This window comes from Lonchura striata, chromosome 6, assembly GCF_050655825.1.
Source record: "Lonchura striata isolate lonStrDom1 chromosome 6, ASM5065582v1, whole genome shotgun sequence".
In the NCBI taxonomy this organism is placed as follows: domain Eukaryota; kingdom Metazoa; phylum Chordata; class Aves; order Passeriformes; family Estrildidae; genus Lonchura; species Lonchura striata.
This window is the reverse complement of record NC_140708.1, coordinates 16,995,633-17,009,413: the sequence shown is the minus strand read 5'-3', so window position 1 is coordinate 17,009,413 and position 13,781 is coordinate 16,995,633. Positions and strand designations below refer to the sequence as shown.

Here is a 13,781-nt window from a genome sequence, read left to right as displayed (position 1 = left end):
AGCAGCCATCTCTTTCAAAGGCACTTCCCCCCCGGCCAGCCCTTACAGCACACTGCCTGCTCTTTCCCACCCAGGCAGTGCAGGCAAGTGTGTCCCCTGCCAGCAGCCTCCCAGCTTTGCTTTGCTCCAGGAGTTACAATGAATTTTGCAGCACAGTTTATCTACTTCAGGGTCCTAAAAAACAGAAGTCCCAGGGAGCGCTCCAGGGAAGACGAAGACTACGATCCTTTCTGGCAAAGGTTGGAGAATATTGCTGTGTGACTTAGAGCTAGAGCGCTCCTTTATCCCCCTCAGGGGTCACGGTCAGCCCTCGGGGTCCACCCAGGGCCAGGCCCACGGACATGACAACCCCTGGACCCCTCCTGCCTCCTTATGGTGTCGTAGTTGGAGTTTTGCTTCGCCTCATTGTTTATTTAGTCGCTGTGCTGTATAGGTAATGCTTTCTTTTTACTTTCCTTAATTTCTTTAAAAAATCAAACCTAACAAAAAAATCCAGGAAATTGTTTGTGATTTCCCATAATTTCCCAGCATTGTGTGTATATGGGTTGCTCTTGGGGTTATCCACTAGAAGTGGTGGAGATTTGAATATTTTTAGCTTTTTTATTTCTTCACGAGTACTGTGTCAGAAATAACTCTAGACAGGCCAGTGGACTGCTGAAAATTTATCTTGGGATAGCCCTTGTCAGATCCTGTTATTACGATTCTGTGGTTGTCTTTGTTATGGTGCTTAGGGTGATCTTAAATTCCTGTTTTCAGCCTTGGATGGTGCAGCTGGAATTTGAGTCATCTAGAGTCCTTGTGTAGCATGAGCTGCGGCCGTGCATACACACGGCATGGTGGTGTTGTGCAACCTCATTCTTAACCTTTTCCATAGTTTGTTTTTCCCTCCATTTTATTATCTGAATGCCACTACTGAGGTCACTCTCTGGTCTTGCCAGATGTGGTACAAACAAGGAACAATTCTCATTTCCTGCATCTCCTTGTCACAGATGTTGTTAACATTTAAGACATAAATTGTTTCAGTGGGCCTGATGCTGTTAATAAAGGAGAATACAAGGTCTTCTGCACTGTGAAAAGGGCTTGCCCAAAGGCACCCATGATAGGACCAGTTCTGCAGTACACTGTGAATCTCCTTGCAGCACAGGACCACTCTTTCCTCTATTTTGAGTTATGCTATTCATTCCTCATTGGAGGTGAATTGTGGAGATGTGTAAATCACCAGAAAACCTCTAGACTCAGAATACATTCAACTTAAGAAAAGGTTTAATTGCTTAATGAGTTTTAGCTGCCAAACTCTGTGCAGTGTTGGATAGCAATCATTTGACATTCACATCTATGAATGTCTTGTAAGAACTTTTGAGAGGGATGAGTCTGTTTGAGGGACAGTTGTTTACCTCTGCTTCAACATTTCCATGATGGGTGGCCTTGTGAATTGTTCTTGCTTTCAGATTGCTTTTCCTAGTGTTTCTGTTTAGCAGCTGACAGCCAGTTGCCATTGCCAGCAGTAAGCAATGACATGTGCATAGTGTGTACCGAGGAATAACAATAGATTATGACCACAGATGAAGGCTTATATATATATATATACTAGGCTCAGGCTCTGGTAGATCTGACTTGCTAAAAGTAAGGATAGATTTTATCAGAGGTGATAATACACCTTGGTTGTTCGCTGCATGAGCTTGAGCTTTCTTTGTGTGTGTTCCTGGTGCAGCGTCACACAGGTTTGTCAGGCCTGTATATGCTGAGTAGAGTTTTAAATGCCTGCTCAGTTTCAAGGCTTGGTTATTTTGTAGCTGTGCTGGATGGTCACAGTGCTTTACACTTTTGCCATCCAGACTGGTTCCTCTGCCCCGACCTCCTTGTCTTTAGGACACTGATAAATAGCCCTGCGGAAGTCTTAGGCAAGTCACTGGATCTGCCTGTGTCCCAGTTTCCATCAATAAACTTGAGCCTAATATTTGCTGAACTTGTCCTTCTGTTTAGGGGAAGGTGTTGGTGATTCCTGTGTGATTTAGTAACAATCACTTTGCATAGGCTTTAGATATATAAAGGTCAGACATGCAATTTTTATTTCCATCCTGTATGTACCACTAGTTGGAGTGATTAAGTCTAGAATTGGTGTTTCTAAGTACTAGTATTAGACAAAATACTGATAATTCAATATCAAAATAGTGATAGTTCAAGACAGTCATATTTAATGTGCAGTATTGTTTTTGATCTGTTTTGAATTTATTGTCAAAGAGAGAGAATTGTCAAATTTATTGTGTTCCTTCCCTGTGCCTGCAGGAGTTTACTTGTCACCCTGTAGTGGTGTGCAGGGCACTCAGGCACTATTGAGTGCATAACCTGGAATTTCTGGTAGTGACGATGACATTTGGTATGATCCTTCTTGATACTTTTATCTCAGCAAGCCTCTATTTTTCTACCATTTGTCTTTCATAAAGTCACACTTGCGCAAGTTGCTGAGATGCTTTAAAGAATTGCTGCTCTTGCAATTCTTTGGATGTATTTGAGAATGGATAAAAAGGTAGAGGAGGAGTTGAGATGGAGCAGAATTGTGTGTAAGCTACTGGAAAAGGGGATTGCAACAAACAAGGAAAGTATCAGAGGGGTCTGGGAGGCTCAGGTAGCGAGAAAGGTCAGAGGAGACAGCACTGGGACATGGAATTAGAAGGATTAATGGAGCTGGAGAGGTTCTGGGTAAAAGGGATTTGGATGAGGGAAAGGGCCCCCTCTGTCATATCCTGGGATTGCCTCTTTCTCACTCTTGTAAGAAAAGATCCCAGCCACACTGCAGCCATAAGCCAGGCAGACTGCTACTGCAGCAGGCTGCTCACCCTGCCTTGCCCCCTGTACATGACCCATCTCTGCTCAACACTGAGGAAAGAGGCAAAAGTGACTTTTAATGGGGTCACCTTTTGCCTTAATAAGTATTCTGAACTTAGAGGTGCAAGATCTGAGCCCAGTTACCTGAAAGCAGATGACAAATATGTCTAAAGCTATATCTTACTAAAGTCTCTTGGCCAGCATGCTCCAGGAAAGTCTTCAGGAAGCCTGAAGATGATGGCAGCATATAGGTATGACCTTAAGGAACCCCGACACACAAAACATTAAAAAAGGACAAAATTAAAATCCACATGTAGAGAACATGTGCATAGGAGATTGAAGTGGTATTCAAGCTTAACATTTTGTGACTGCTCAGCCCAAGCTGGGCATAGGAACTGGAACTTCTTGTGGCACAGGCCTATAAGGATGCTAAAGTATCCCACAGAACTTGTGCCATACTGCTGCTGTCCACAAAAGTCAGATTCCTTACCTGGTGTGCAACAAGCCAGTAATTGCTCACTGAGAGAGTCATTCATTATACTTGAGAGTTGCACAAGCCTGGGTGCTCTGTGCATTCCACAAATCAAACACACCAACTATCAATGCTTTTTACTATCTATACATTTCAACAAACAAAGGAATTAGCTTTCATTTGCTACAAGTTCTCTTATTAATTAGCATTATATCTTCTATTGATTAAGGATTCTCTTGTTTCTCATGCTAATTACTCTTTGTGCTAAGTCTTCCTTTTTGTTTGGTTCAGTGGTTTCTTGGGTTGATGGTTGCAGTTTAACCCTTCCAGAATCATCTTTTACCCAGACAGAGCTGATTTCAGCACAGCTGCTGAGTTGGCTTTGTTAGTTTCTCCTTTGTCTTGTGAATTCTGCCAAATGTCCTTGGGGCCCATAAATTCTGTATTTTTTGTGTCCACTATCAGTGGTACATCCTTCTCCCCAAGCTTTGTTAACCTCCTATGAGGTCCAGGATCATTGAAGCATGTCAAGCCCTAACCATTACTGAGGCAATTCTACCAACAAGTAATTTACTTTTCTAGCACATGAACATCACTTAGACCTTGTTAGCTGCTGTTTCATGGATTAAATCTCCCTTCTTGCTGATTAGACTTGAAAATACACAAACATCAAAAACATCCTTAAGAAACATGCTTAAGAAAACTTTTACATTTGCACATTTTGCAACACTGTCAGTCCCTCCTAATAGTGAACGTGTATCACTGTGAATACAGATGAGAAAAGCTGATGTAGAAATGACAAAGAAAGGCTGAGTTTTTCATTTTGTGACAGTTGAATTTCCATCTGTGAAACAGTACTTGGGAATGTATGTCTATAATTTCACTTCACAAAATATGGTGCTGTGACTCATTTTGAAAGTGTAAAAGCTGCCAAATGGGCCAACTGCTGGCATTGGGTACATCTGCAATCAAAATGGCAACACTGGGTCAGGCCAAAGAGAAGTCCTATGTGTGTATTTTGTGTCCTCTCTCTAGGGGTGGCCAGTAACACAACTGGGAAAAAATAAAAACCACTTTCCCTCACATGCTTTCATGGAGTTTGCCAAATGCTCAGGGGCTTTCTGAATCACAGATTAATTTTTGAATGATGTGTGTATTGGTCACTACTTCCATTCAGTTGTGCATTTTTTAGGAGCCCATTTACATTGTTGCTCTTCATACAGTCCTCTTGCAATGGGTTTTGTGAGATAATTATTTTCTCTAAGAAGGGAAATTTTAAATTTTCTACCTGATACTTCAATACCATCTCCCCCTAACATTTATACTGGGCAGAATGGTGACTAGTCTTTCACACTTTGCTATTCCCTGGACATGTGTGATTCTGCAGATTTTGCTCCTTCAGTTTTAGGAGCTGAGGAGATCGAATGCATCCGTTTAATTTATTTTGTGTGTCGTATGGGTCCTGAGGCAGGCAATCTGAATGTGCTTCATGATGGGGACTTATAACTGTCCATCATTGCACACTTGGACACTTCTCTGTCTAACGAAGGCAACAGTTGTGGCCTTTAGGTGTAGTATGAATTATTGCTTTTCATCTTCCCAAAATTATCTTTGCTGGTTTTATCATTTTCTTAGTTTGTTAATATTGCTATTTCTGATTTTTTTTTCCATAGTGCTGTTTAACTTGATGAATATTATCAGTATGTTCAAAAATCAAACTGGAAATAGAAAAGTGATTCATTCCAAGTTGTTGCTTTCTTTTATTGTAGGAGTACATTTTGGTACTTACTGTTTTTTTTGGTACTTACTATTTACTTTGAGATTTTAAAATATGTAAAGCTATCTACTTAAGCAAATGATATCTTTATCTGTGCCTTAATTGTTTATAGAAAGTCTGCATATGGATCTTCTCTTTTTTTTTCCAGTTATGCTGAGCAGCTGTTCTTGAAAAAGTAGGTTTATAAACTGTATTTACATGTTTGCTTTTACTAATCACTTTAAAGGTAAAATGTCATATTTATAACCATGTAACATAGCCTGCCAGCTGTGTATTTGTTTTATGTCTGGAAATAAACAGACCTTTTAATGAAAACTTGTGGCAAGCTCCAAAAAAGGAAAAGCTCCATTTGAAAGGAACAGTGCTTTATAATGCTGGGGTTTGTATTTATATTGGCTCAGATCTTCATCTGGTGGACATGGCTGCTGCTTTTGTGACTGCTTGAGAAGTCACGTGCTGTGTTTTTTGTGAGCACTTGCATGCTTTGCTGCCTGCTTTAGCTGTTCCTGTGAAAGAAATCCATATAGGTCTCTGCCAAGCATGTAGAATGCCTTTGAGGCAAGAAATACTTCTGACCCAACAGGGCCATTAGTTGCCCATCTGTGATATGTGATCAAACTTCAGCCCATGGTTTACCTTGGGAGCTTGAGAGCTCTAGGAGAGTCTGTGGCACATCCAGGTGGGCTCAATATGGGAAAATGTCATTCTCGAATCTAAATGAAACATGTGGATGTAGAAGAAGAATCAAAGTTATTCTGAAATAAATACACACAATACATATATATACAATAGAATGAGATCCCCTTGATAAAGAGGCTTCTGACTTTTCAGATGCAAATGTATGATATTAAATATTGAGATGGTAATAATTCAAATGTGCTCTAAACCTATCTCAAGCCTGAAAAGCCTATACATCTTTTACAGCTGTTTGATTTCTCTTCCTCTTTTCCAATGATCACAAGGTGTTGTCTCCATTGGAGTCCTGAGCAGATACCCACTGGTCGTGAGAATGGTACTGCACATTAAGGACTGAGAATCTGATTTACTTCCCTCCTTTTTTTTTTTCTCCTGTCAAAAAAGGGAAACTTAAGACTAGGGCAAAAAATCAATATACCATTTTAGTCTATTTGCAGATGTGATGGCACTAGTGTGATGAGGCATTACCATGCACTCTACTTTTTCACAGAATCTTGCTTCACTCATAAATTTCTTGTGGTCATCTTTGGCTGGGTATTTTAATAGACTTCTTGATTGCAACAGATGCAATGAAAAATGAGAGTTGTTCTTCCATCTCAAATGCCAGCTGGTTAAAAAATTTGACCTATAAACTCACATATTTTTGATCTGCCTATTTTTTTTTTACCCTACACAGACCCTTTAAACCATTTCCAGCGTAAGAACATAATTAATTGCTAATGCTTGCTGAACATTTTAGACAGTATATTCTGAAATAAGACCTATCTGTTGTTCCTTTTGGAGCAGTTCTGAGAGTCTGTGTTATGGAAAATATTATTTCAGAAGAGAGATGTATGGAATGGACTCTACCAGTGCTGTGGCCTCTTGGGTGCTGCTGCTGTTGTCTGGGGGCTGTGCTGTATCAAGTTCACAGGGAGGCAGTCTGATCTGGCTCTCAGCTTTGCATTAAGCAGGCTAATGTGCACCCTAGCTAACACTGGAAGCTTGGCATCTTTATGAATTGTTCAGCTGTCTAACCCCAATGGAGCAGAGATGCAGAAAAGTATAGAACAGAGCTCCTTGATAAGTAATTTGATTTGAAGCAGAACACCTGGTGTTAGGCTGTATCAGCTTTAAGATACAGCATTGGGAAAATACTTTAGATCACGAGTTTCAACATAAAGAGGTTACAATTGTGTATATACTTTATTTATCTTAGAAAATTAGTGTTCTCATAACTTTAGAGGGAGAAGATCTTGCTACAAAAATTTTCTCCTGTGAAGATACACAGAATGATTGATACTATGATTCTAATAATACTTGATTCTAATAATAGAACATTTTATGTTGCCCATATTATTGTGTGAATTCCTCAGTGGAAAAATTTTAAGTGTAATAGGAACCAGAGCTACTGGCACAGATTATTGATACCATTAAGGAAATGGATGACACTGCCCAAAGTGGGCAATTACTCAAAAAACATATGTTTCTAAATATTTAAAAATTCTTTTGGAAGTTGCTGCAAAGCATATTATGGTGTTGATCACTGCTGTAAAATGTGTTTTAGCCAGTCTTGTTGATGGATAGCTGCAAAACGTAGACCCATATTATTTTAGGAAAAAGGTAGATAGTTTTTGTTAGAGATAATGTTGGAATCTCTGACAGAATTTAGCATGTTTGTTTTTAGAAAACCATTTCCACCAAATAGATGAATCATGAGTCATGTAGAGGAGCTTATACCATGTGTCTCATCACAGCCACAAACCAGGGGTGATACCAGCTCTTTTCCAAGTCACTGGTCTTCTGCTTAACGCTCCCTTTCCCATAATAATCTCCAAATTCCAAGACTTCCTAGGAGCTTTGCATTTATCTCTTAGTAGGACTGCAAACTCCTGCACTACAGTACATTGTTCCTTGTGGACTGAATGCTGTGGACCATAGTCAGGCAATTGAAGGTAGCAAATCTGGCAAATTTTTCTTGCAGTGCTGTCTCTCATATGTTTCTTGGGGAAAGAGATTTTTGTGCCATCACATTTCTTCCATATCTACACAGATATTTACCCATGAAATGTAAACCCACAGATCGGAAGACCTAACTCTTTAGCTCTGTAGGAGGATATAATTATTATACCTTATCAAAGTAATTTCCTTCCCATCATGAGGCAGCTGATGGCTGTCAAGAGTACGCTCTGCAAGCATGCAAAGGCAGAGAGCAGCCCTCTTGTGTACAGTGTAGTGACATTTGTTAATGCTATTAATAGTTTTTGGGAATGGTCTGCAGCAGCTCCTTGCCTTTTTTGAAAAAGGGGGATTTGTGTACAGAAAACACAATTCCAGTTATTCCAAAATTTTTGGAAGCACTGAACTAGGATCGTTGCTGGTTGAATACTGAGTACTAAGGAAGGTCTTGCTGACCAGATAGCACGGATTATATATTTCTTATTTTCTTGGGTAGGACAGTTTCAGTTTGCCCACATGTTGTGGCTTTTCTAACAGCTGGAAGGTTAAGGTATCTTTCAGTGCACCTACAGGTAGGTATTATGTCAGTAGCAACTCACTCTGCCTGTTTGAGGCTTGCAAAGAGCAACTGAGATGTGCATCCTTCTAAAATGCTAAATAGCAAGCCTTTAATCATCCAAGCCTTTCTAATAAGTTTCTTTTATTTGTTTTCAGGGATGACAATAAAATAAAGAAACAGGATATCCCAGCAGTTTGTGATCTTCACTGCTGTAAGGATGTGCCTGTAAGAAATGGCCTTATTGGGCAGAAGCCACCCTCTATCAACCCCGAGAGACTGAAGGACTTTGGTGAGGAGGATTACCTGAACGGGGATGTGAAGACCTGGGAAATGAAGATAGTGAGCCGAAATGAGGAGTTACTTAGGGATGCCCTTTCCTGCATCCCTCAGCCGAGCAGTAGGACCAGCCTGGCAAGCTGTAACAGGCTGATTCGATTCGAAGACATTAGTGCAGCAGCCTTCAAAATCCAGTGTGGTGTTCAGAAAACCCCCTGCATGGTAAGGAATCTTTATGGTTTTGCATTCTCTGTGTTGCTTTTCCTTTTCCTTGTGAAAATCGATCAGAAATGAAGGGTATGTGTGAATTTGCAGCAGATAGATCTGTGTAAGAAGACCCATTTTCATATTAATTGTATTTAACTGTCAATAATAATTTTCTTCTTATCTGTTTACACTAACCTAAATCCTCAAAGATTGCAGTGACCTGTAAACAAAGGATAAACCAAATTAGGCATAGACCTAATGCACTGTGGTATTATGCTCCCAGTGAAAGACTCCTGCCATAAGGAACCTGAGTTGGACGTGGCAGACTACGAGTGCTTGGGTAAGCACTCTTGTGGGAGGGTCTGGTTTGGAACCAGCTCTCATATTTGGAGGGTTTGAATGTACAGATTTGCCTTCTCAGTCAGGCCAACCAGGATATGTTCTGTAACCAGGTATTTCTGCCACAGATGTCTTCAGCAAAATAAGGATGCACACAAACATGTGCACCTGTCATTGGTGTAGAAATGGCTGAGATGCCCCATCAATGTACAAGGTCTGCTGAAGCATAAGAGAAGTACAATGGCCAGCTGTACTGTATACTTTTTCATAGTGTTTTTCTACCATTGGGAGCTCTTCAAGCAGGCTACTCTGGGCTCTCTGGGTAATCTCTTTTCCTTTTGGTGGGTAAAGAGTGTCTGCCAAATGGCAATTCCTAGCAGCAGTCACAAATCATGCTCTCAATGAATCCTTGTGGATTGTTTTTCTGGCATGCACAAGGTAAGAACCTTGCAATCTGCTTGGGGTTAGCAGTCCCTGGAGTGTAGTGGTTAGGTCCTCAAAGTTGTTCTTGTTCCCAGCTGCTGATCCAGGGACATCATAACTAATTCCAGTGCGGGTTTTTTAGCCTAGCATTCCCAAAATAAGGACAGCTGTGCTTTTTGTAGCACATTAATGAAGAAGTGTGTCTTTTGTCAAAGGATGTGGTACAAGTCAGTTTGGGGCCGTAAGCTGGCACAAAAGATATGGCTGGACTGCAGGGAAGCTTTGGCTAGGGTAGAGTTAATTTTCTTCACAGTAGCTGGTATAGGTCTGTGTTTTGGATTTGTGATGAAAATATCGTTGATAAGATGGAAATGTTTTTGTTACTGCTGAGCAGCCCTAACATAGAGTTAAGGTGTTTTCTCTTCCTTACTCCATCCCACCAGTGAAAAGACTGGGGATGTACAAGGAATTGGGAGGGAGCACAGCTGGAGCTGCTGACCCCAGCTGACCAAAGGGACATCCTATACCATATGACACTTTGCACAGCAATAAAATTAGGGGGAAAGTTGGCTGGGAACCTGTGGCTCAGGGCCTGGCTGGTCATCAGCTTGTTGTTTGTTGGTGAGCAATTGTTTTCAATTGCATAAGCTGCCTTTCTTGGGTCTTATTTATCTCTCTTTGTTATTTTCCTTTTAATTACATTGTTGCTATTTATATATTTATTTATTTATTCTTACTAACTGTTCTTATCCCAACCCATGAGATTTCTCACTTTTACCCTTCCAATTCTCATCTGCCTCAGAGCACTGAGGTAGGATGGTATTTAGTTGCCAGATGAGGTTAAACAATGACACCCCTCAGCTTAAATAGCTCCTTTCTCCTGGGTGTCCCTGGCATATTTTTACAACCCAGTTGTATCCCTTTTCTGCATTTATTGTTTCAAGCTAAACAGTCTCACTTTCTTTAGTCTTTTTTTATGAACTATGCTTTTAAAATTGTCAGAATAGTGGAAAACCTATACCCATATAAACCAAATATATTTTAATGTGAAAATAGCCCATGACTGTTATTCAAAGTAATATTCCTGCAGAAGTTATTAGTGAATTTCAAACATTGTTTTAAAAACACAGAGTGATGTCAAGAAAAACAGAAAACCTTTCTTTTAACTCATTGTGTAGAGGTAAGAGTCCCTTTCAAGGATATTTGTTTAGACTAAATAAGTGTGTATGACTATGATCCATTTAGTTAATTGAAGGGAGAAACACTTTGCAGGGTGGTTTCTAATCTGCAGATAAAACCATGGATGGTTCCTTAGGCAGGAAGGTTCCTTAGGTTCCTTGAAGCTGAGATATGGCATCATGAGTGAATTGCAACATGTCCAAGAGGTAGTAAGCATAGGAAAACTAGGACCTGACATCAAGTTGGAACCTGGTTTGGCTACTGATGAAGGAGCTGTAAGGGCTGTGTTGTGTTAGCAGAGGGAGGCTGTGCTGTGTATTGTACTCTAGACATGGTATCTGTAGTCCTTAGATAAGATCACAGTGACTAAAAGGAAACCTTACAGCCTGGTTCAATGTGTCTTAGGAGGTCACACATCAGGTCAGCTCAACTGCAAATAGAGCTGATGCCTGCTTTGTTAGGAAGGAATTGCTATATTTAGGCTATATGAAAAAATCCTCAGTTAAAGGAAGACTAAAAGGTTAACCTAAAGAATTAAAATCCCGAGTATCAAAATTAAAGATAAATATCAATCTAAAGGACACCACCCCTGTGGGAAAGAGACTTAATGACACAGTTTTAAATGCTAAGGAGACTTAGCAACTTTATTATGCACAGGATTCATCTCCTTAAATCCTTTTTCTGATTGTTTGCTCTAGAATCAAAGATTCTCTACAAATACAAGTATGGTATTCGAAGCACTAGTAGCATTTCTTTTATGGTGTTCTTGTTCTATTTTGCATAGGCATTCTCCATGGATCAGGATGTTTAGGATATAAACCGTTATCCCATTAGTGTGTTAAGCACTTTCCATTGTTTCAGTTTCTGCAGCCAGATTTGCAAAGGAGCAGCAAGTGGTAGCTCTTATGTCAGGATTTTCAGGAGCAAAATAGAGAATCTGGCCCCACCTATGGGTGAGGAACTTAACATATGCTTGGAAATCCACTAAAAAGCCTTGAATCATTCACCTGAAACATGTAGTTTGACTGTAAACTTTAAAGCAAGTGTCTGCTTCAGAAATGTTTAGTTTATATAAATTCACTTGGAAAGTCCTGCAGGCTGAAAACCATGTCAGTACATATTAGTGTGTGCATTTTATGTATGACACTGCCAGATAATTGCTTGAGAGAAATATTTTGTCACACTGTTTTTGGATCTGTCTCACTTCATGACTTATCTTAAATGAGAACTTGATCCCCTAAATCACCAGGGCCTCATTTTCTTTGGCAGCCACAAAGGAGATGGAGCCAATTCTGAAATAGAGCTGCAGTAAGGCAGGGGAGACAGCACCCACAGGTTTGCTGCAGCTCTATTTCACAAGTTATCTTGTGTAAAACTCTTGGTTTAATGAATATGGTAATAGGAAATTAATATGTTGATGTATGCTGGGAGTGTTTTATTATAAAGTTTAACAAATATTTGCCATCAAAAATTTTTAAAAATCATGCACATAGGCATCACATGTAATGTGCTTGTTAATTCCCCTCAGCTCAGGCATAATTTCTGTTCCAAACACTAAGCATTTCCAAACAGCTGCTGCGCACACATGCAGTCATGGGAAATTGTTTTTTTATTGTTTCCATTTTTCTTTGAGTAAGAAATGTCTTTACTAATATTCTACTGGCCTTAGCATGCAAAATAGACAACATTCAGTGGTGAATCAGTGGCAGAAACCATAGCAGAGTCATAATCGGGCTCAAGGAGGTATTTTCTGATGGCTTTTGTATCTATTAGATGATTACCTTATTTTTTGGGTATTCAATATCCAGTTCTGGCAAGTACTGGAAGCATGGGTCTTGAGACAATTGAAAATTTTTGTTTTAATGCCTGTGTTTGAACAATAAGATCCAAAGTAAGTGCAATTTTCAGAGTTTTCAATGACACGTTGTCCATATTTCACTGTTGTGAGTTTGAAAATCACTCCCATAAGGCAGAAGGACCTGGTAGGTAACAACACTGTTGTGAATTTATAAAGAAACCAGAAGATGAATTTTACTTTTTAGAGCTCATATATAGCAGTAGAATTCATACCTTAACAGGCGGTTGATGGGGTGTGGAAGATTTTTCTTATATCTACTTTACTTCTATAAGATACTTCTTATATCTATTTTAATAGTGGATATATTGACTGTTTATCTACTCCAGTATTCTAGGCTATCCAAGCAGTATGGAATGGACATCTACCTGAAGAAGGAGTTCCTCCAGTACACAGGGTCTGTGAAGGAACGAGGTGTCCTTTACCTTCTGATGTCATTGCCTCAGGTATAGCAAATTGTCAGCATTCAAAAAGAAGTAAATCACAAAAATGGAGTGGAGTTGAAGATAAATTTACCTCTGATCTCCATGCAATTACAGTGTTTCTTGTCTTTAGAATCATTGTACTGAACACAGCATGTGAACAGAGATAGGTCTGAATGTAAAATACTACTTTATTTACAATTGGCTGATCTGCTGGTGAAATGTTTGAAACAAAAGCTTGCGAAATGGAAACATCAGCATTTTCCTGTGGCATTAAGATGCAAGTGTTTTTATGTGTACTGTAGTTCTGATGTGTTGAAACCACCAAACTGATGAGTGGTGATGAAATTGAATTACAATGAGTGATGACAAAGATCTAGATCACCAATTGATTTTGTAATGAATTTCAGTTTTCTTACATGAATAGCATTTGTCATAGGAGGTTATTACCATTGTTATAGGAGTCTCTGCAGTAATAATTGTTGAAATAGGCATGAGACAGCAGCCCAGAGCAGTGGTTATTCCTGCCTTTTGTAATAATATAAATTAAATCTTCTATTAAAAGGAAGCCTGAAATGAAATCATTTCATACAGGCAGAGCAGAGATATAAGCTCTGAGGGATCATCTATCAGCTCTTCTGTCATCAGTTGGAGTTTTCCAGCTCTTTCCCATGAAACAAGAATTGAACCCAGAGGAGTGCAGGCACAGGGAATGATCTTGTGCTGTTTTAGCTTTGTGTGTAAATCCTGAGATCCCACCAGACATGCATACAGTGCACCCTAATACCACAATTCAACCAGCTAGGAAAGGG

The 13,781-nt window shown here is 39.7% G+C and overlaps 1 protein-coding gene across 4 annotated transcripts in view; it reads left to right on the top strand.

Moving 5' to 3' along the window:
* Positions 1-13,781, top strand: part of LOC110468619 (uncharacterized) — a 32,799-nt gene continuing 19,018 nt past the window's right edge. Inside the window, exons 1-4 of one of the 4 annotated variants that reach the window (XM_021526669.3) lie at positions 1-239; positions 5,224-5,250; positions 8,424-8,766; positions 12,877-12,993. In XM_021526669.3, the coding sequence (XP_021382344.3) occupies positions 139-239; positions 5,224-5,250; positions 8,424-8,766; positions 12,877-12,993 (588 nt within the window). In that variant the 5' untranslated portion in view covers positions 1-138. Of the gene's footprint in view, positions 434-5,223; positions 5,251-8,423; positions 8,767-12,876; positions 12,994-13,781 lie in introns of all 4 variants that reach the window. The other 3 variants (XM_021526670.3, XM_085583401.1, XM_085583402.1) reach the window with 3 other exon arrangements.